This window comes from Chiloscyllium punctatum, chromosome 30, assembly GCF_047496795.1.
Source record: "Chiloscyllium punctatum isolate Juve2018m chromosome 30, sChiPun1.3, whole genome shotgun sequence".
Classification (NCBI taxonomy): domain Eukaryota; kingdom Metazoa; phylum Chordata; class Chondrichthyes; order Orectolobiformes; family Hemiscylliidae; genus Chiloscyllium; species Chiloscyllium punctatum.
This window is the reverse complement of record NC_092768.1, coordinates 5,579,158-5,599,124: the sequence shown is the minus strand read 5'-3', so window position 1 is coordinate 5,599,124 and position 19,967 is coordinate 5,579,158. Positions and strand designations below refer to the sequence as shown.

General features: G+C 47.2%; 1 protein-coding gene across 1 annotated transcript in view; it reads right to left on the bottom strand.

The window, feature by feature from the left end:
* LOC140454971 (CD166 antigen-like) overlaps positions 1-2,265 on the bottom strand; it is a 50,988-nt gene extending 48,723 nt beyond the window's left edge. Inside the window, exon 1 of the mRNA XM_072549645.1 lies at positions 2,171-2,265. Coding sequence (XP_072405746.1) covers positions 2,171-2,240 — 70 coding nt within the window. The 5' untranslated portion in view covers positions 2,241-2,265. The remainder of the gene's footprint in view (positions 1-2,170) is intronic.
* Between the last annotated feature and the right edge of the window lie 17,702 nt (positions 2,266-19,967).

The window sequence follows — 19,967 nt, the reverse complement described above, 5'->3', positions numbered from 1 at the left end:
TCCCTCAGTACTGACCCTCTGACAGTGCGGCACTCCCTCAGTACTGACCCTCTGACAGGGCGGCTCTCCCTCAGTACTGACCCTCTGACTGTATGGTACTCCCTCAGTTCCTACCCTTCGACAATCTGGCACTCCCTCAGTACTGACCCTCTGACAGTACAGCACTCCCTCAGTGCCGACCCTCTGACAGTGCAGCACTCCCTCAGTACTGACCCTCTGACAGTGCAGCACTCCCTCAGTACTGACCCTCCAACAGTGCCGTGCTCCCTTATTGACCTGGACTCAATCCTGGCCTCAGGTGACTGTCTTTGTGGAGTTTACACGTTCGCCCTGAGTCTGCGTGGGGGTGCTCCGGTTTCCTCCCACAATCCAAAAATGCGCAGTTTAGGTAAATTGGCTATGCTAAATTACCCATAGTGTAGGTTAGTAGTCAGGGGGATGGGTTACTCTTTGGAGGGTTGGTGTTGACTTGTTGGGCCAAAGGACCTGCTTCCACACTGTAGTGATTCTAATCTGCCTTCCTTTGTGAATTGGAATAGTTCCTAGTTTATAAGACTTTGTCTCCAGAGCTCCTGTTTATGTTGTTGGGGTAAAAGCTGTAATCCTCTCAATGTGCTACTGCAGGTGCCATTATAACCCACACAAAACATAAACTCTCAGATTGTTCCCAGTGACATGGGGCACGGGGATACAGTAGGGCGGTATAGCAGATGATCTGTTAAATCCTGTGGGGTAACTCAAGCTTCAATTCTATGCTCGGCAGAACATTAGCCACAAAATGAAGCAAAAAGACTGAATGTTAGAAACATTTGCAGAGCTTTTGAAAATACACAACCTGATTCTGCTGCAGGAACACATTATTTGAAAGGCACAGTGCTATTTGGAAATGGAACTTTTCAGACTTGTTATTTAGACCAAAATCATGTAGTGAAAAGGGGAGCTAACAGTCCTGTTTCTCTCATAGCTTCTGAATAAAACTCACCTGAGAGAGTGAGTGAGAGAAAGAGAGCTGGTTAAGGAACCCTATTTCAAACTAGACCCGAACCTGAACCCTAATTCTAATCTTACCATTAACCCTAATCACAATCACAAACATAACCCAACCCTATCCTTCACCATAATATTAAATGTAACCGTAATCATGACCTGAATCCTAACTGCATCCCCAACTCTAACACAGAACATAGAATATTACAGTGCAGTCCAGGCCCTTCGGCCCTCGATGTTGCACCGACCTGTGAAACTAACCTGAAGCCCATCTGTCCGACACTGTTCAATTTTCGTCCATATGTCTATCCAATGACCATTTAAACGCCCTTAAAGTTGGCGAGTCTACAACTGTTGCAGGCAGTGTGTTCCATGCCCTTACTACATTCTGGGTAACCATTACCCTGAGTTAATCCCTAATCCTATACCTCACCTTAACCATACCTCAAACCTTAAACCTGAGCAAAACCCTCGCCCTAACCCTATCCCAACATTAACCCAAAACACAAACTCTTAAAACACTTGCATATGAACTGACAATTTCCTAGCTAGTAGAAAGTGAGGACTACGGATGCTGGAGGTCGGAGTCGAGAGTGTGGTGCTGGAAAATCACAGCAGGTCAGGCAGCATCTGAGGAGCAGGAGAATCGATGTTTCGGGCATAAGCCCCTCATCAGGAATTTTCCTAGCTACCATCAGTTCTGAGGAAGGGTCACAGGACCTGAAACGTTAACTCTGATTTCTTTCTTCAGATTCTGCCAGACCTGCTGAGCTTTTCCAGCAATTTCTGATTTTGTTGTTGACCCTAAATCTATTTTAACCTGAACCATAACCCAATTGAACTGTTATTCTGTGTACCTTTCCCTAATTCTAACATTTCACTCTAATGCTGGCCAAGAGCTGAAACCTGAATGTAACCCTTCGCCTTTCCCTGACCCTCATCTTATCATGACCTTGTTCTCATTTTGAGTCATAATCTTAATCTTAATGCTGACCATTAAGATTATCCCTAGCCTTTACTATAACTTAAACACAACTTTAATTCCAATTCTAATCATAGTCCTGACCCAAACTTAACTTTAGTGCTATCCCTTTCCCCAGTCGAACCTCTGATCCTGCCCCTGACCTTCAACATAGCCGTTAATCCGAGCAGAATCCCAGCATCAATACGATCAAATACTTACCCAGTGAAGAGATGAGGTGAGTGCAAATCGAGATGAGAAGTCCGTAGGTAAGAGCAGGAGCAGTGGCCATGCTGAGACTGATCTGAGGAATTGAGGATGTGTTTACTAAGTGTTTCCAATTGCAACTCAAGCGCAAGATTATTTCTTTGATCAGTTGGGAACTCCTACCAGCTGCAGCATAGTTTCAGTGAACATTAACCCTTTCCTTGCAGGGTTACTTGCTGAACTAAACTTTTGCCTTCAGACATTCTAGCCCACACAAGACATGATAGCCAATTAAAAATAATGTACAATATTGATCCCTATGTGATATAAAGCATGGGGGTAGCATGGTGGCCGAATGGTTAGCACTGCTGCCTCACAGTCTTGGGCTCAATTCCAGCCTCGGGTGACTGTCTATGTGAAGTTTGCATGTTCTCACTGTGTGTGTGTGTGTACGTGTGCGCGTGTGTGCATGTGTGTGCATGTGCGTGCATGTGTGTGTGCATATGTGTGTGCGTGTGTGCGCGTCTGCGTGTGTGTGTGCGTGCGTGTGGGTGCTGTTTACCTCTTAGGTTAGTTGGATTGGCCATGTTAATTGAATTGATTTATTGTCACGTGCCCCGAGGCACAGTGAAAAGCTTTGTCTTGCGAGCAGTACAGGCAAGTCACAGAGTTAAGTAGCACAGTCAGTAAATAATAGGTAAACAGTGGCAAAAACAAAACACAGGGACTGGCGAATGTTAAGGGTTTGTGAGTCCATTCAGTATTCTAACAACAGTCGGGTAGAAAATGTTCCAAAACCGGCTGGTGCGTGTGTTCAGGCTTCTGTACTTTCCCCCCCCCAGTGGTCGAGGTTGTAGAAAAACATTGCTAGGGTGGGATGGATCTTTGAGAATGCTGGCGGCCTTTCCTTGACAGCGGGCCTGGTAGATTAGATTACTTACAGTGTGTAAACAGGCCCTTCAGCCCAACAAGTCCACACTGACCTTCTGACTCAGACCCATTCCCCCACATTTACCCCTTCACCTAACATACAGGCAATTTAGCACGGCCAATTCACCTGACCTGCACATTTTTGGACAGTGGGAGGAAACTGGAGCACAAGGAGGAAACCCACACAGACACGGGAAGGATGTGCAAACTCCACACAGTCAGTCGCCTGAGGCAGGAATTGACCCGGGTCTCTGGCGCTATGAGGCAGCAGTGCTGACCACTGTGCCACGGTGCCACCATAGATAGATTCTATAGATGTGAGGTTGGCCATTGTGATTGTCCAAGCTGAGTTCACCACTGTCTGTAATCGTCTCCGATCTTGAATGGTACAGTTGCCATACCAGGTAGTGATACATCCAGGAGAAAGTGAGGACTGCAGATGCTGGAGTACCAGAGTTGAAAAATGTGGTGCTGGAAAAACACAGCAGGCCAGGCAGCATCCGAGGAGCAGGAGAATCGACGTTTCGGGCATAAGCCCTTCTTCAGGAATGAAGCTGGCGTGCCAAGCGGGCTGAGATAAAAAGTAGGGGGGAGGGAATATGGGGGAGGGGGCGCTGGGAATACGATAGGTGGAAGGAGGTGAGGAGGGTAATAGGCCGGAGAGGGGGTGGGGGCGGAGAGGTCAGGAAGAAGATTGCAAGTCAAGAGGGCGGTGCTGAATCCGAGAGTTGGGATTGAGAAAAGGTGGGGGAGGAGAAATGAGGAAGCTGGAGAAATCTGCATTCATCCCTTGTGGTTGGAGGGTTCCTAGGCGGAAGATGAGGCGCTCTTCCTCCAGGCATCATGTGGCCATGGTCTGACAATGGAGGAGGCCAAGGACCTGCATGTCCTTGGCGGAGTGGGAGGGGGAGTTGAAGTGTTCAGCCACGGGGCGGTTGGGTTGGTTGGTGTGGGTGTCCCAGAGGTGTTCCCTGAAACCTCCTCGTGGGAGCACAAGGTAGCTGATGATTGTATTGAGCGTCGTTGACCACATCGGAGGGGAAATTGCGGTCTTTGAAGGAGAAGGCCATTTGAGTTGTTCGGTATGGAATTGGTCCTCCTAGGAGCAGATGCGGCGGGTACGGAGGAATTGGGAATATGGGATGGCGTTTTTACAGGGGGCAGGGTGGGAGGATGTGTAATCTCGGTAGCTGTGGGAGTCGGTCGGTTTGAAGTGAATGTCTGTGTTGAGTCGGTCGCCCGAGATAGAAATTGAGAGGTCTAGGAAGGGGAGGGAGGAGTCTGAGACGGTCCAGGTAAATTTGAGGTCGGGGTGGAAGGTGTTAGTAATGTGGATGAAATGTTCAACCTCCTCGTGGGAGCACGAGGCAGCGCCAGTACAATCATCAGCTACCTTGTGCTCCCATGAGGAGGTTTCAGGGAACACCTCTGGGACACCCGCACCAACCAACCCAACCGTCCCGTGGCTGAACACTTTAGTTCCCCCTCCCACTCCACCAAGGACATGCAGGTCCTTGGCCTCCTCCATCACCAGACCCTGACCACACGATGCCTAGAGGAAGAGCACCTCATCTTCCACCTAGGAACCCTCGAACCACCCACGGGATGAATGCAGATTTCTCCAGCTTCCTCATTTCCCCTCCCCCCACTTTATCTCAGTCCCAACCCTTGGATTCAGCACTGCCCTCTTGACCTGCAATCTTCTTCCCGACCTCTCCGGCCTATCACCCTCACCCTCACCTCCTTCCACCTATCGTATTCCCAGCGCCCCTCCCCCAAATTCACCCACCTCCCCCCACCACCACCCCCCCCCCCCCCCAACCCGCCCCCCCCCCCCCCACCTGCCTGGCACACCAGCCTCATTCCTGAAGAAGGGCTTATGCCCGAAACATCGATTCTCCTGCTCCTCGGATGCTGCCTGACCTGCTGTGCTTTTCCAGCACCACATTTTTCAACAGTGATACATCCAGACAGGATACTCTCGATGGCTCACCTATTAAAGTTGGCAAGGGTATTCGCTGTCATGCCAAATTTCCTCAGCTACCTGAGGAAGAAGAGACATAGATGGGCCTTTGTAACCAGTGAGTCCACATGAAGAGTCCAAGAAAGCTGGTTGTGGATGACCACTCCCAGGAGCTTGACACTCTCCACTCGTTCCACCTCTGTGCTGTGTAGGTGGGCATGATTAACATCCCGCTGAAAGTCAATAATGAGTTCCTTGGTGTACTCCCCCACTAACACCCTGGAGAGGGAACACCCCGAGCCCCTGTTTATTGTAACTAGTGACTTCAATCAAGGCAATCTAAGGAAGGTGTTGCCCAAGTACCACCAGAACACTACCTGCCCCACCAGGGGTCCGAAACATGTTAGATCACTGCTACACCACTGTGAAAGGTGCCTCCTGCTCCATCCCCCGCCCTCATTTTGGGAACTCCGACCCCAATGCCGTGTTTCTTCTCCTGTCTTACAGACAAAATCTCAAGCAGGAGACCTCTTCGCGGATACAGGCCCAGTGCTGGTCGGAGGAGGCAGAGGATCAACTCCGGTGCTGTCTGGAATCGGCTGGTTGGGCCGTGTTCAAACAGGCCACAGGTACCTTGGACGAGTACTACACCATCGTCATAGACTTTTACCAGCAAGCGTGTGGAGGACTGCATACCGAGGAAATCAATCCAGGTGTTCCCCAATAGGAAACCCTGGATGAATCAGGACATACAGAACCTGCTAAAAACTAGGCATGAGGCCTTCAGCTCAGGAGACCCACTCAAATATAAGGAATCCAAGTATGACCTTCGCAGAATATATTGCTCTGCATTGTCCAAGGTCATGCAGGCTAGGTGGATTAGCCATGGGAACTGCAGGACTAGAGTGGTTCTGGATTGGCTGCTCTTTGGCGTGCTGGTGTAGACTCAACGGGCCAAATGGCCTCAATCTGTACTGTACAGCTTCTAAGATATGAGAAGATAAAAGGTCTCTAGGATGACAGCAGAACCGAAAGCTTATAAGTAACACAAAGACTGAATAGGCAGTGACTCTCATCCTTCGAAAATAAAAGGTTTGATGGGTTATAAATACTGGAACAGAGCATAGGAACAGAAAAAGACTGCCCTGACTTTAAATAAGATTGTGACTGGTGTAATTGGGGTTATGGTCAACTAGGAGAAGGTGAGGACTGCAGATGCTGGAGATCAGAGCTGACAAATGTGGTGCTGGAAAAGCGCAGCAGGTCAGGCAGCATCAAAGGAGCAGGAGAATCGACGTTTCGGGTATAAGCCCTTCTTCAGGAATGAGGAAGGTGTGCCAAGCAGGCTAAGATAAAAGGTAGGGAGGAGGGACTTGGGGGAGGGGCGTTGGGAATGCGATAGGTGGAAGGAGGTCAAGGTGAGGGTGATAGGCCGGAGAGGGGGTGGGGGCGGAGAGGTCATGAAGAAGATTGCAGGTCAAGAAGGCGGTGCTGAGTTCGAGGGTTGGGACTGAGAAAAGGTGGGGGGAAGGGAAATGAGGAAGCTGGAGAAATCTGCATTCATCCTGTGTGGTTGGAGGGTTCCTAGGCGGAAGATGAGGCGCTCTTCCTCCAACCGTCGTGTTGCTATGGTCTGGCAATGGAGGAGTCCAAGGACCTGCATGTCCTTGGTGGAGTGGGAGGGGGAGTTGAAGTGTTGAGCCATGGGGTGGTTGGGTTGGTCGGTGCGAGTGTCCCAGAGGTGTTCTCTGAAACGTTCCGCAAGTAGGCAGCCTGTCTCCCCAATATAGAGGAGGCCACATCTGGTGCAGCGGATGGAGTAAGTGATGCGTGTGGAGGTGCAGGTGAATTTGTGATGGATATGGAAGGATCCCTTGGGGCCTTGGAGGGAAGTGGGGGGGTGGGGGGAGGTGTGGGCACAAGTTTTGCATTTCTTGTGGTTGCAGGGAAAGGTGCTGGGAGTGGAGGTTGGGTTGGTGGGGGGTGTGGACCTGACGAGGGAGTCATGAAGGGAGTGGTCTTTCCGGAACGCTGATAGGGGAGGGGAGGGGAGGGAAATATATCCCTGGTGGTGGGGTCCGTTTGGAGGTGGCGGAAATGATGACGGATGATACGATGTATCTGGAGGTTGGTGGGGTGGTAGGTGAGGACCAGTGGGGTTCTGGCCTGGTGGCGATTGGAGGGGCGGGGTTCAAGGGCAGAGGAGCGGGAAGTGGAGGAGATGCGATGGAGAGCATCGTCAACCACGTCTGAGGGGAAGTTGCGGTCTTTGAAGAAGGAGGCCATCTGGGTTGTTCGGTATTGGAAGCAGATGCAGCAGAGGCGAAGGAATTGGGAATATGGGATGGCGTTTTTACTGCCCCCTGCACCCTGTAATTTTCAGTAATTGGGGTTATTCCCAATTTGAACTCTGGGGAGCCCTATCCTGCTGTTGTTCCAAAGAGTGCTGTGGGATTGGTTAGATCTAACTCAGAGGATTGTTAGGTTCAGGTAACGTATCAGAAAGAGGACACCTCCGACAGTTCAGCTCCCCTCAGAGAGTGGACAGAAACCAGGGAGTTAAACTAATTGCACAGCTCTGTCAGAAGAGGAGAGTGGGTAGTTTTAATCAGAATTGTTGTTGGGAAAGCCAAGAGGTTGGCAGATTACAGCATGCCCATCACTGACTTCAGAGTCAAGCAGACTTTGAACAAAAACAGTGTCTGGACCCAGTCTCTCTGCAGAGAGCCAGCATGAACTCAATGAGCTGAAGGATCTGTATTATTTCTCTTCACGGATGCTGCCAGACCTCCTGAGCTTTTCCAGCAACTTCTGTTTTTGGATCTATATTTACCGCCTGTCTTAATTCACACTAAATTCCATTCCCCTGTCAGCTCTGAGCTCAAGGACCCTGGGTCAAGTTGCGTCTCAATTTTTAAATTTTCATCCTTACTTTCGAATCTCTCCATGTCATTATCCCTTCCTAACTCAGTAATCTCCTCCAGGTCGGGGGACGGTGCCAATTCAGAGCAGAAATAGGCTACTTGTCTCTCACAGCTGTCTGCACCCCTCTAATTCTGACTTCTTGCCAATCACCTCATCGCTAGTGGTTAGGTCTGAAGTTGCCACGACGACATTTGTATGTTACACTTTTCCACCTTGCTTGTCTCCATTAAGAGATCTCCTTGAACCTACACCTTTAACTAAACTTTTGTTTGTCTGATCTCATATCCCTTTGTGTACCTCGGTGTCACACCTTGTTTAATAACATACCCTGTGAAGCACTTGGGGATCTTGTTTTGAGTCGAAGGTGCTGTAGAAATATTGGTGAAAGTAGCAGCCATCAATTGAGAAACGTCTTTGAGACTGGTAACTTCCAAAATATTTACCGTTGAACTTTATTTTATTAGCAATACTCGTGTTGTACACATGCAAATGGCGCTCTCCACGTAGACACGAATAAATGTTTTTAGGAGAAGGTTCCGGAGACCTGGCTATCCCAGTGTTAATATTTAGCTTTCTGGATGAGTTCCCCTAAGCGGGGTATTTAGACCTATTCCTGTCAGCATATTTAGTTGCCAAGTTTTCATTGCATGACTCCCTTTTCAAATTCCACAACGATTTTCTTTGTCTTAACAATATCCTTAACTATCGGAATAAAATGTAAACTATGTAGAGCAGGCAATAACACGATGTAGGAAGTCATTCCCCAAGGTGATTGTTTCCAAATTATTAGCACTCGGTGTGGTCACTGTTGTTGCTGCTAAGTTTGTGTCTTCAATGAGACCTCTCTTGACTCTGTGACAATCTCCCTCACTGACCGCACATTTGGAGTCTTCTGAAAACCTTTCCTCCCGTCTTGTTGTGGATAACACTCCCCACCTTCATGTCCCCCACATTTCACTTCACTCTATTCCATTATCTTTTATTCACTCATGGGATGTGGCCACTGCTGGCAGTCTGGTGTTTATTGCCTGTCCCTAGTTGCCCTTGAGAAGGTGCTGATGAGCTGATTTTTTGAACCGCTCCAGTCCATGTGCTGTAGGGACACTCTCCAATATCATTAGGGAGGGCATTCCAGAATTTTAATCCAGCGATAGTGAAGGAACATTTCCAAGTCAGGACGGTGAATGGCTTGGAGGGAAACTTGCAGTTGGTGGTGTATCTGCTGCCCTTGTCCTTCTGGAGAGGAATGGTTGTGGGTTTGGAAGGTGCTGCCTTGGTGAATTGCTGCATCTTGTAGATGGTACACACTGTCGCTAGTGGTGGAGGGAGTGGGTGTGTGTCAATGTGATGCTAATCAAGTGGGCTACTTGACTTGGATGGTGTTGAGCTTCTTGAGTGTTGTTGGAGCTGCACCTATCCAGGCGAGTGGGAAGTATTCCATCACACAGGTGTAATGGACAGCAAAGAAGGCTACAGCAATGAGTACAATGGGATCTTGATCAAATGGACCAAATGGCCAAGGAGTGGCACTTGGAGTTTATTTGAGATAAATGTTGTGAGGTGCTGCATTTTGGAAAGGCAAATCAGGACAGGACTTACACACTTAATGGTAAGGTCCTGAGGAGTGCTGTTGAATAAACAGACCTTGGAATGCAGGTTCATAGTTCCTTGAAAGCAGAGAAGGCATTTGGTATGCTTGCCTTTATTGGTCAGTGCATTGAGTGCAGGAGTTGGGAGGTCATGTTGGAGCTGTACAGGACGTTATTTTGGCCACTTTTGGAATACTGCATGCAATTCTGGTCTCCCTGCTATAGGGAGGATCTTATGAAACTTGAAAGGGTTCAGAAAAGATTTACAAGGATGGTGGTGCATGTATGGAATGAGCTGCCAGAGGAAGTGGTGGAGGCTGGTACAATTACAACATTTTAAAGGCATTTGGACTGGTATATAAATAGGAAGGGTTTAGAGGGATATGGGCCAGGTGCTGGCAAATGGGACTAGATTAATTTCGGATATCTGGTCGGCATGGATAAGTTGGACCGAAGGGTGTGTTTCTGTGCTATACATCTCTATGACTCTATGATGTCCCTGATCTTCAAGGCACAAGTCAGGAGTGTGATGGAATACTGTCCATTTCACAGGATAACTGTAACTACAACATTCAAGAAGCTCAATGCCAGCCCAATGAAGCAACCAACTTTATTGGCATCCTAGCCACCATCTTCAACATTCACTCCCTCCACCTCTGATGCACAGTGACAGCAGAGTCTACCAGCAACAAAAGGCACTGGAACAATCCACTGATTCTCCTTCGTCAGCACCTTCCAAACCCCTATCCTCTATCACCTGGAAGGGCAAGAGCAGAGTTTGCAAGGGAACACTACAACCCGTTGTGGCTTCAAGTACTTGGGCTCTGTGAACTGGAATTTCCATCTGTAGTGATGGTAATGAGTGGACCTCTTGGATTTGAGTTCCCTAATTGGGACTGTGAACCCGGTCCAGTCAGGGAGCCCTGGCTGACAGACATAAAGAGGAGTGTCAGAGGTTCTGTTCACTCAGCTGGATCAGTGTCAAGGACTCTCCCATGTGCCAATAAAGGGCGATTTGGTGACAGGATACTGGCCTCAGTGGAGTTATTTCACTCCCTGTCCTGTACTCCTTTAATATACCCCTGAATACCCGCAACCTTGTTCCAATGCTTGGCCATCCTTTTTTTTAAAAAGTTCAATCCGTCCAGCTATCTCCTGCTTTACCTTGGCATCAAAATATTTGGTAAATATGGCTGTTGGTAAGGACACGGGGGATGCTTTGATGCAAGTTAAAAGGTGCTATATGAATGCAAGTTGTTTTTATTGTTCTTATCTAGACTGGCATCCCCCAATCTTCTCGAGCATCTGTCTAGGTCAGTCAAAGCACTTGAATAGGAGTGGGCTGTTCAGCCCCTCAAAACAAGATTGCTGATCCATTTAGCCATCATGATACCAATAACCCTTAAAATCCTAAGCCCCTCCAGAAAATCTAGCCTTACCTAGAAGGCCACATGTTGAACTTTCACCTCCTGTCTGGCTTACAAACTCCAGACAGTGTTTCCATTGTTGTCTTTTGGCCCCTTGTACCTGTTCAGGTGTACACCAAGAATTATAGGGTGGAGGAGCAAGAAATAGCCATTCGGCCCTCGGGGCCTGCTGTTCCATTCAATGAGATCTTGGCCAATGTGGTGGTGGTTCTAACTCCCCATAACCTATGGCTTCCTTGTCTGTCAAAAATCTGTCTGATCCAGCCTTGAATTTATTCAATGTGCCATCCTCTTTGAGACCACTGTGATTAGCACCATGGTGCTGTGGGGGCTGACACCATCCAAAGCGTTCAGAGGGGAGCATGAGTCGAAGAAATGGCCAAGTGGCATTATTGTGGGTTGACTTAAGCTGGAACTCAGCTAATGTTCTGGGGACACAGGTTCAAATCCTGCCACAGCAGATGGTGGAACCCGAATTCAACTGGGGAAGAAAAATCTGGAATTAAGAATCTACCATTACTGATTGTCAGGAAAAACCCATCTGGCTCATTAATGCCCTTCAGGGAAGGAAATCTGCCATGACCACCATGTGACTCCAGGCTCACAGCAGCACTGAGTGACTGCCCTCTGAAATGGCCACTCAGTGCCAGGGACAGGCAATAAATATTGACCAGCCAGCCGTGCCCACATCCCCTGAGTGAACAAAAGGCCTTCCCTTTTCTCTGAGCACAAATTGGTTGCCGCCTTTGACCACTGAGTCCGTATCTGAATGAATTGAGCTTAGAGCTGCCTGAGTTCATGCCTTCCTATCTTACACATACCTAAATACCTGCTGTAAACTTGCGCAATGTGAAACTGGAAGCCTGTAAACAACATAACTTCTGCTTGTTGGGTCTTGTCTCAATGATCATTCAGTGCTGAATGTGAGGGCAGGGGTCCACCACAATTAATTGGTCCATTACACCACGTTACAGAGATTCCAGGAAGCCAGCCTTCACTCCCCACCTCCCCAACATAAGGACATGTCTTCTTCTTTTCATTTTAATCCAGAAGTATTCTGTACACGACTAATACATTTTCCCCATCACCAGATCATCCGTGGCATTCCTCATCTATTCACCATCACTAGTAAATCACTGGGGTTTCCCAGTCCATTTAGTTACAAGCATAGCCTATTAAGAGTGACAGAGTGGCTCAGTGGTTAGCACTGCTGCCTCACAACACCAGGGACCTGGGTTCAATCCCACCCTTGGGTGGGTGACTGCCTGTCTGATGCTTATACATTCTCACTGTATCTGTGTGGGTTTCCTCCAAAGCTGTGCAGGTTAGGGGGATTTCAGAGTTATAGGCTTGGGATACCCTTTGGAGGGTCAGTGTGGACTCAATGGGCTGAAGGGCCCACTTAAAAACCGTAGGGGTTCTATGATTGTAGACAACCAGAGAGAGGAGAACTGGAAGAAGAGATAAAGTTTTCTGCTCCCTATCTCTCTCTGAAGGCATTGAGAATATTGGTGGGCACTGCCACAAGGATATTTTATTCTCTATAAACGTTAGTTTCTGCAATTAAACCCTCTGTCGTTGCTGTTGCCTCACGTCATCATGTAAGACCTGTCGAATCGTGCAAGAATCTCAGAGATTTACAGAAGGACAGGGCTCATTGTGTCAGTTCCCAGCTCTCGGAAACCCTGAACTTCAGGAGCTAAAGCTGTTTGGACTGAGCAAAGTGATGGAGTCATCACAGACAAAATCGACATGTACGAAAATATAAAATGCAGGCAGTGCTCAGGTAAGTAAAGGCAAATTGGTTCAGAGAAAATCGAGGGGTGAGGGGGGGAGGGTGAGGGAGGCAAACCAGTGGGTTGAAAAAGTGTCCCAATTTTACTGGCTGCAGACCACTCACTGGCCTGCAATAGGAAACGGTTAACCCAGAGCCGAGAATGAATCGCAACCTGCACCTGCGCTGGGAATGGTTACAGCCGAATCCTCACCTGGTGGGAGGTGCTGCCCCCTGGAGGATGGCAGCCTGCAGTCTAATGGTTTAGATTAGATTAGATTAGATTACTTACAGTGTGGAAACAGGCCCTTCAGCCCAAAAAGTCCACACCGCCCCGCCGAAGCTTAACCCACCCATTCCCCTACATCTATATCTACATCTACCCCTTACCTAACACTACGGGCAATTTAGCATGGCCAATTCACCTGACCTGCACATCTTTGGACTGTGGGAGGAAACCGGTGCACCCGGAGGAAACCCACGCAGACACGGGGAGAACGGGTTCCAGTTCCCCCTTTCCTCCCCCCTTGCCAGCTTCTTTGCAAGTCTGATCTCCTGCAGCAGTGTCGCAGTGGGAAGCACTGGCGTGGCAGAGTTCTATTTGGCCGATACCAGCCATCGGGAAAGAAGATGGCATGGCTATTGCTTTGCCTGGACCGCTGTGCCAGGCCAGTTCCCCCGTTGGTTCTTTGGATTGGGACATTGAATGCCCGCTGGTTTTGCTAGCTGAGGAGGTGGGTGAGGCACAGTATTCAGCCCGTGCACCAACACCTTTGCTGTGTGGAAGGCATGGTTCTGGGAAAGAGGGACTTGGGCGATGAATGAGATCAGGGAGAGTTGTCAAACCACCTCAGAGAAGGGTGGCACAGTGGCTCAGTGGGTAGCACTGCTAACCAGGGACCCAGGTTCGATTCCACCCTCGGGTGACTGCCTGTGTGGAGTTTGCAGGTTCTCCCGGTGTCTGCGTGGGTTTGCTCAGGTTCCCTCCCACAATCCAAAGGTGTGCAGACTTGGGTGGACTGGCATTGGGAAATGGGGGTTGCAGGGACGGTGTGGTTCTGGGCGGGATGCTCTTTGGAGAGTTGGGATAGGCTGAGTGGCCTGCTTCCACAATGTAGCGATTCTATTCTATGAGTCTGAACCTGTAAGGCTCAAGATTTTGAGGAGGGTTGTGGGTGGGAGGGGGAGAGAGTTGGAGTAATGTGTTAACATCAAGATCCAGTGAGATCATGACACAATGATGATACAAAGACAAATTAGCTCCTGCACAAAGGATAAAATGCTTCCCAAGAGTAGCCAATTTAAACAGGAGCTCCCAATCGTACAATACACAGCACCTACAAGGACAAGGGCAGCAGCTATGTGGGAATATACTTTGGATATATATACATAGTACCTTCACTGTCACTGGGCAAAGTCCCAAACTGTCAGATTACTCCCTAGCACTTCTATGGCATTAATGACATACAAATGTTTGCCCCATAACAGCCCTGTGATATACAGACGATAACCGCCACGTGGTATACACACTATAACCACCCTGTGATATACACACTATAACAGCCCTGTGATATACACCTTGTAACAGACCTGCGATATACACACTATAACAGACATGTGATATACATCCCATAACCACCTTATGATGTACACCCTATAACAGACATGCGATATACACCCTATAACAGCCCTGTGATATACATCCCATAACAGCATTGTGATATACACCCTACAATAGCCCTGTGATATATACCCGATAACAGCCCTGTGACATACACCCTATGCCATTCCTGTGATATATACGCCATAACATGCCTGTGATATATTCCCTATAACAGCCCTGTGATATACATCTTATAACAGCCCTGTGATATATACCCCATAACCACCCTGTGATATACACCCCATAACAGACCTGTGATATACACCCGATAACCACCCTGTGATATACTCCCTACAATAGCATTACGATATACACACTATGACAGCCCTGTGATATAAATCCTATAACTGCCCTGTGATATACACACTGCAACAACCCTGTGATATATACCCCATAACAGCATTATGATATACATTCCATAACATCCCCGTGCTATACACCCTATCACAGCCCTGTGATATACACTCTGTAACAGCCCTGTGACATACACCGTATAACAGCCCTGTGACATACAGACTATAACAGCCCTGTGTTATACACTCTATAACAGCCCTGTGATATAAACCCCATGACAGCCCTGTGAGATATACACTATAACAGCACTGTTACATACACCCTATAACAGCCCTATTATATACACCCCAAAAGAGCCCTGTGATATATACCCTAGAACAGCCCTGTGATATACATCTTATCACAGCCCTGTGATATACACCCCATAACCGCCCCGTGATATATACACTATAACAGCCCTGTGATATAAACCCACTAACCGCCCTGTGACATATACACTGTAACAGCCCTGTCATATACACCCCATAACAGCATTGTGATATACACCCTATAACAGCCCTGTGATATACACCCTTTAACCGCCCTGTGATACACACTATAACAGCCCTGTAATATACACCCTGTAACAGCCCTGTGCTATACACCCTATCACAGCCCTGTGATATAAACTCTGTAACAGTCCTGTGACATACACCCCATAACAGCCCTGTGACATACACACTATAACAGCCCTGTATTATACATCGTTTAACAGCCCTGTGATATAAACCCAATGACAGCCCTGTGATAGACACCCTATAACAGCATTGTGCTGTACACCCTATAACAGCCCTGTGATGTACACACTATAACAGCACTGTTACATACACCCTATAACAGCCCTGTTATATACACCCCAACACAGCCCTGTGATATACACCCTATAACAGCCCTGTGATATACATCTTATCACAGCCCTGTGATATACACCCCATAACCCCCCTGTGATAACATCCCATAACAGCATTGTGATATACACCCCATAACAGCATTGTCATATACATTCCATAACAGCCCTGTAATATACACCCTATAACAGTCCTGTGACATACACACTATAACAGCCCTGTGATATAAACCCCATGACAGCCCTGTGATAGACACCTTATAACAGCCCTGTGATATACACCCCATAACAGACCTGTGATATACATCCCATAACAGCATTGTGAGGTACACCCTATAACAGACATGTGATGTACACACTATAACCACCCTGTGATATACTCTCTACAACAGCATTGCGATATACACCCTTTAACCGCCCTGTGATATACACCCCATAACAGCATTGTGATATACATTCCATAACAGCCCTGTAATATACGCCCTTTAACAGCCCTGTGATATACACCCTGTAACAGCCCTGTGCTATACACCCTATCACAGCCTTGTGATATACACCCTGTGACATACACCCTATAACAGCCCTGTGACATACACCCTATAACAACCCTGTGATATAAACGCCATGATAACCCTGTGATAGGCACCCTATAACAGCACTGTGACATAAACCCTAGAACAGCCCTGTTATATACACCCCAAAACAGCCCTGTGATATACACCCCATAACGGCCCAGTGATATACACACCATAACAGCCCTGTGATATAAACCCTATATCCACCCTGAGATATACACACTGTAACAACCCTGTGATATACACACTATAAAGCCCTGTGATGTACACCCTATAACCGCCCTGAGATATACACCCCATAACAGCCTTGTGATATACACTTTGTTACAGCCCTGCAATATACACACTATAATGCCCTTTGATATAAATCCCATAACAGCATTGTGATATACACCCTATAACAGACAAGTGATATACACTCCATAACCACCCTTGTGATATACACCCCATAAAAGACCTGTGATATACACACTATAACAGCCCTGTGATATAGATCCCATAACAGCTCTGTGATATACACCCTATGACAGCATTGTGATGTACACCCTATAACAGACATGTGATATACACCATATAACAGCCCTGTGATATATACCCTATAACAGCCCTGTGATATACTCCCTATAACAGCCCTGTGATATACATCATAAAGCAGCCCTGTGATATATACCCTATGACAGCCCTGTGATATACACCCCATAACAGCCCTGTAATATTCTCCCTCTGACAGCCCTGTGATATACACACTATAAAGCCCTGTGATATACACCCTATAACAGCCTATGATATACACACTATTACAGCTCTGTGATATACACCCCATAACAGCCATATAATATACACACTATAACAGCCCTGTGCTATACACCCCATGGCAGCCCTGTGATATACTCCCTATAACAGCTCTGTGACATACACCATATAGCAGCCCTGTGACATACATCATATAACAGCCCTGTGACATACACCCCATAACAGCATTGTGATATACACCCTATAACAGCCCTGTGATGTACAGACTATAACGCCCTGTGATATATACCCTATAACAGCCTTGTGATATATACCCTATATCATCCCTGTGATATACACCCTATAACAGCATTGTTATTTACACCCTTTAACAGCACTGTGATATATACCCCATGACAGCACTGTAAATCTCTCTGTAATTTGTTATTCCCTCTCTCCCTTTTTAAATAGTGGGTGACATTTGCAATTCTTCAATCTGTAGGAACTGCTCCAGAGTCTTTAGAATTTTGGCATTAGACCACCCATACATCCTTTATGTCCAGGGCCACTTCCTTTAGTATCTTGGGAGGTAGATTATCTGGTTCGAGTAGGCAAAAATGAGGACTGCAGATGCTGGAAACCAGAGTTTAGATCAGAGTGGTGCTGGAAAAGCACAGCAGTTCAGGCAGCATCCGAGTAGCAGTAAAATCGTTTCGGGCAAAGGCCCTTCATCAGGAACCTGAAACGTCAATTTTCCTGCTCCTTGAACGCTGCCTGACCTGCTGTGCTTCCCCTATCTGGTCCGAGTGATTTGTCAGTCTTTAACACCGCAAATTTCCCCAGTACTAGCTTGTTACTAACTCTGATTTCCTTCAATTCTGTTCTTGGTTCCCTGACATTTCTGGGAAAATTACAAGAATGCAGCTTTCAACCCCTATTTATTTCACTGGTTATATTCGTTCTCTGTTAGTTCAGCTAAGGCTGCAACTATGACAGTGGATAATTTCAATAAAATGCCTTCTTTAATCCCAGCAGCCAAAAATTTCCATTCAGTTGAGTACAGCCCTAGAGTGGGAAAGAATTAGACTGTGTTAATTGTAAAATTGAGGCCTATCCCTGAGAAATTCCCTTTATGTTGTGTGACTTTTCAATAGTAACTACAATATGCTATCTCGATGGGTTGTGGGGACTGGAGGATCTTGCAGAGTGAGGCCATGGCTGGAATTGCAAATAAAAGATGACAAACAACAAGGAGATTAATGGATGACTTCAGTTACAATAGTGCCTTTGGTGTGTGCGTAACAGGAATGTTCCCAAGAACTATTTGACGCCAAGCTAACTGGATAGCTGACCAAAGACTAGATCAAAGATTAAATTTCAGGAGGGATCTTAAAGGAGGAACAGTGGAGAGATTTAGAACGTAGAACAGTACAGCAAAGTACAGGCCCTTCGGCCCACGATGTTGTACCGAGCATTTATCTTAATCTAAGATCAACCTAACCCACACAGCCCTCAATTTACCGCTGTTCATGTGCTTGTCCAGCAGTCGCTTAAGTGTCCCTAATGTCTCTGACTCTACTACCACTGCTGGCAGCGCGTTCCACACACTCAGCACTCACTGGGTAAATAACCTACCTCCTGACATCTCCCTTCCTATAATCACCATAAAATGAAGACCCCTCATGACAGCCATTTCTGTCCTGGGGAAAAGTTTCTGGCCATCTACTCTAATTTGCATTGCATTATCTTGTACACCTCTATCAAGTCATCTCTCTTCCTTCTTCCCTCCAGTGTGAAAAGCCAGAGCTTACTCAACCTCACTTCATAAGACAAGCCATCCAATCCAGGCAGCATCCTGGTAAACCTCCCCTGCACTCTGTCTGAAGCATCTACATCTTTCCACTAATGAAGCGGCCAGAACTGGACACAATATTCCAAGTGTGGTCTAACCAGGGTTTTATAGAGCTGCAGCAAAACCTCACAGCTCTCAAACTCAATCCCCCTGCCGAAACACCATGTGCCTTCTTAACAACCCTATCAACTTGGGTGGTAATTCTGCAGGATCTATATATATACGTGGACCCCAAGATCCCACTGTTGCTCCACACTGCCAAGAATCCTGTCTTTAACCCTGTATTCAGCATTCAAATTTGACCTTTCAAAATGAATCACTTTGCATTTATCGAGGTTGAATTCCATCTGCCACTTCTCAGCCCAACTCTGCATCCTGTCAATGTCATGTTGTAGTCTGCAACAGCCCTCGACACTATCTACAAACCACTGATCTTTGTGTCATCAGCAAACCTACTAACCCACCCTTCCACTTCTTCATCCAAGTCATTGATAAAAATTGCAAAGAGCAGAGGTCCCTGAGGGATACCAACCTCCAGGCAGAATATTTCCCATCCATGACCACTCACTGTCTTCTTTCGGCCAGCCAATTCTGTATCCAGACAGAATGAGCCTACCATGGGGAATCTTTTCAAATGCCTTACTGAAATCCATATCCACCACATCCACTGCTCGACCTTCATCAGCTTGTCTCGTCACATCCTCAAAGAACTCAATAAGGCTTGTGAGGCATGACCAGCTCCCTGATGAAGACGCAGCACTTTGAAAGCTAGTCGTTCCAAACAGATGTGTTGGATGATAACCTGGTGTTGTGCGATTTTTAACTTGGTCCATGCAAAGATAGTAATTGACAATGCCACTGAGTACTATCCAAAAGGATTGTGTTCATAGAATCCCTACAGTCCGGAAACAGGCCATTCAGCCCATCGAGTCTGCACTGAAGAGCACCCCATACAGGCCAGTCCCCATCCCTATAATCCTGCATTTTCCATGGCTATTCCACCTCACATACACATGCCTAGACACTATGAAGTAGCGTGTCTTTTAAGAAGTTTGGAGCTCAGGCTGAGGGTTTGGATGTAGGTTTGCTCACTGAGATGCAACATTCCTTTTCAGACATTTCGTCACCATACTAGGTAACATCATCAGTGAGCCTCCAGTGAAACACTGGTGTTATGACCTACTTTCTGTTTATGTATTTAG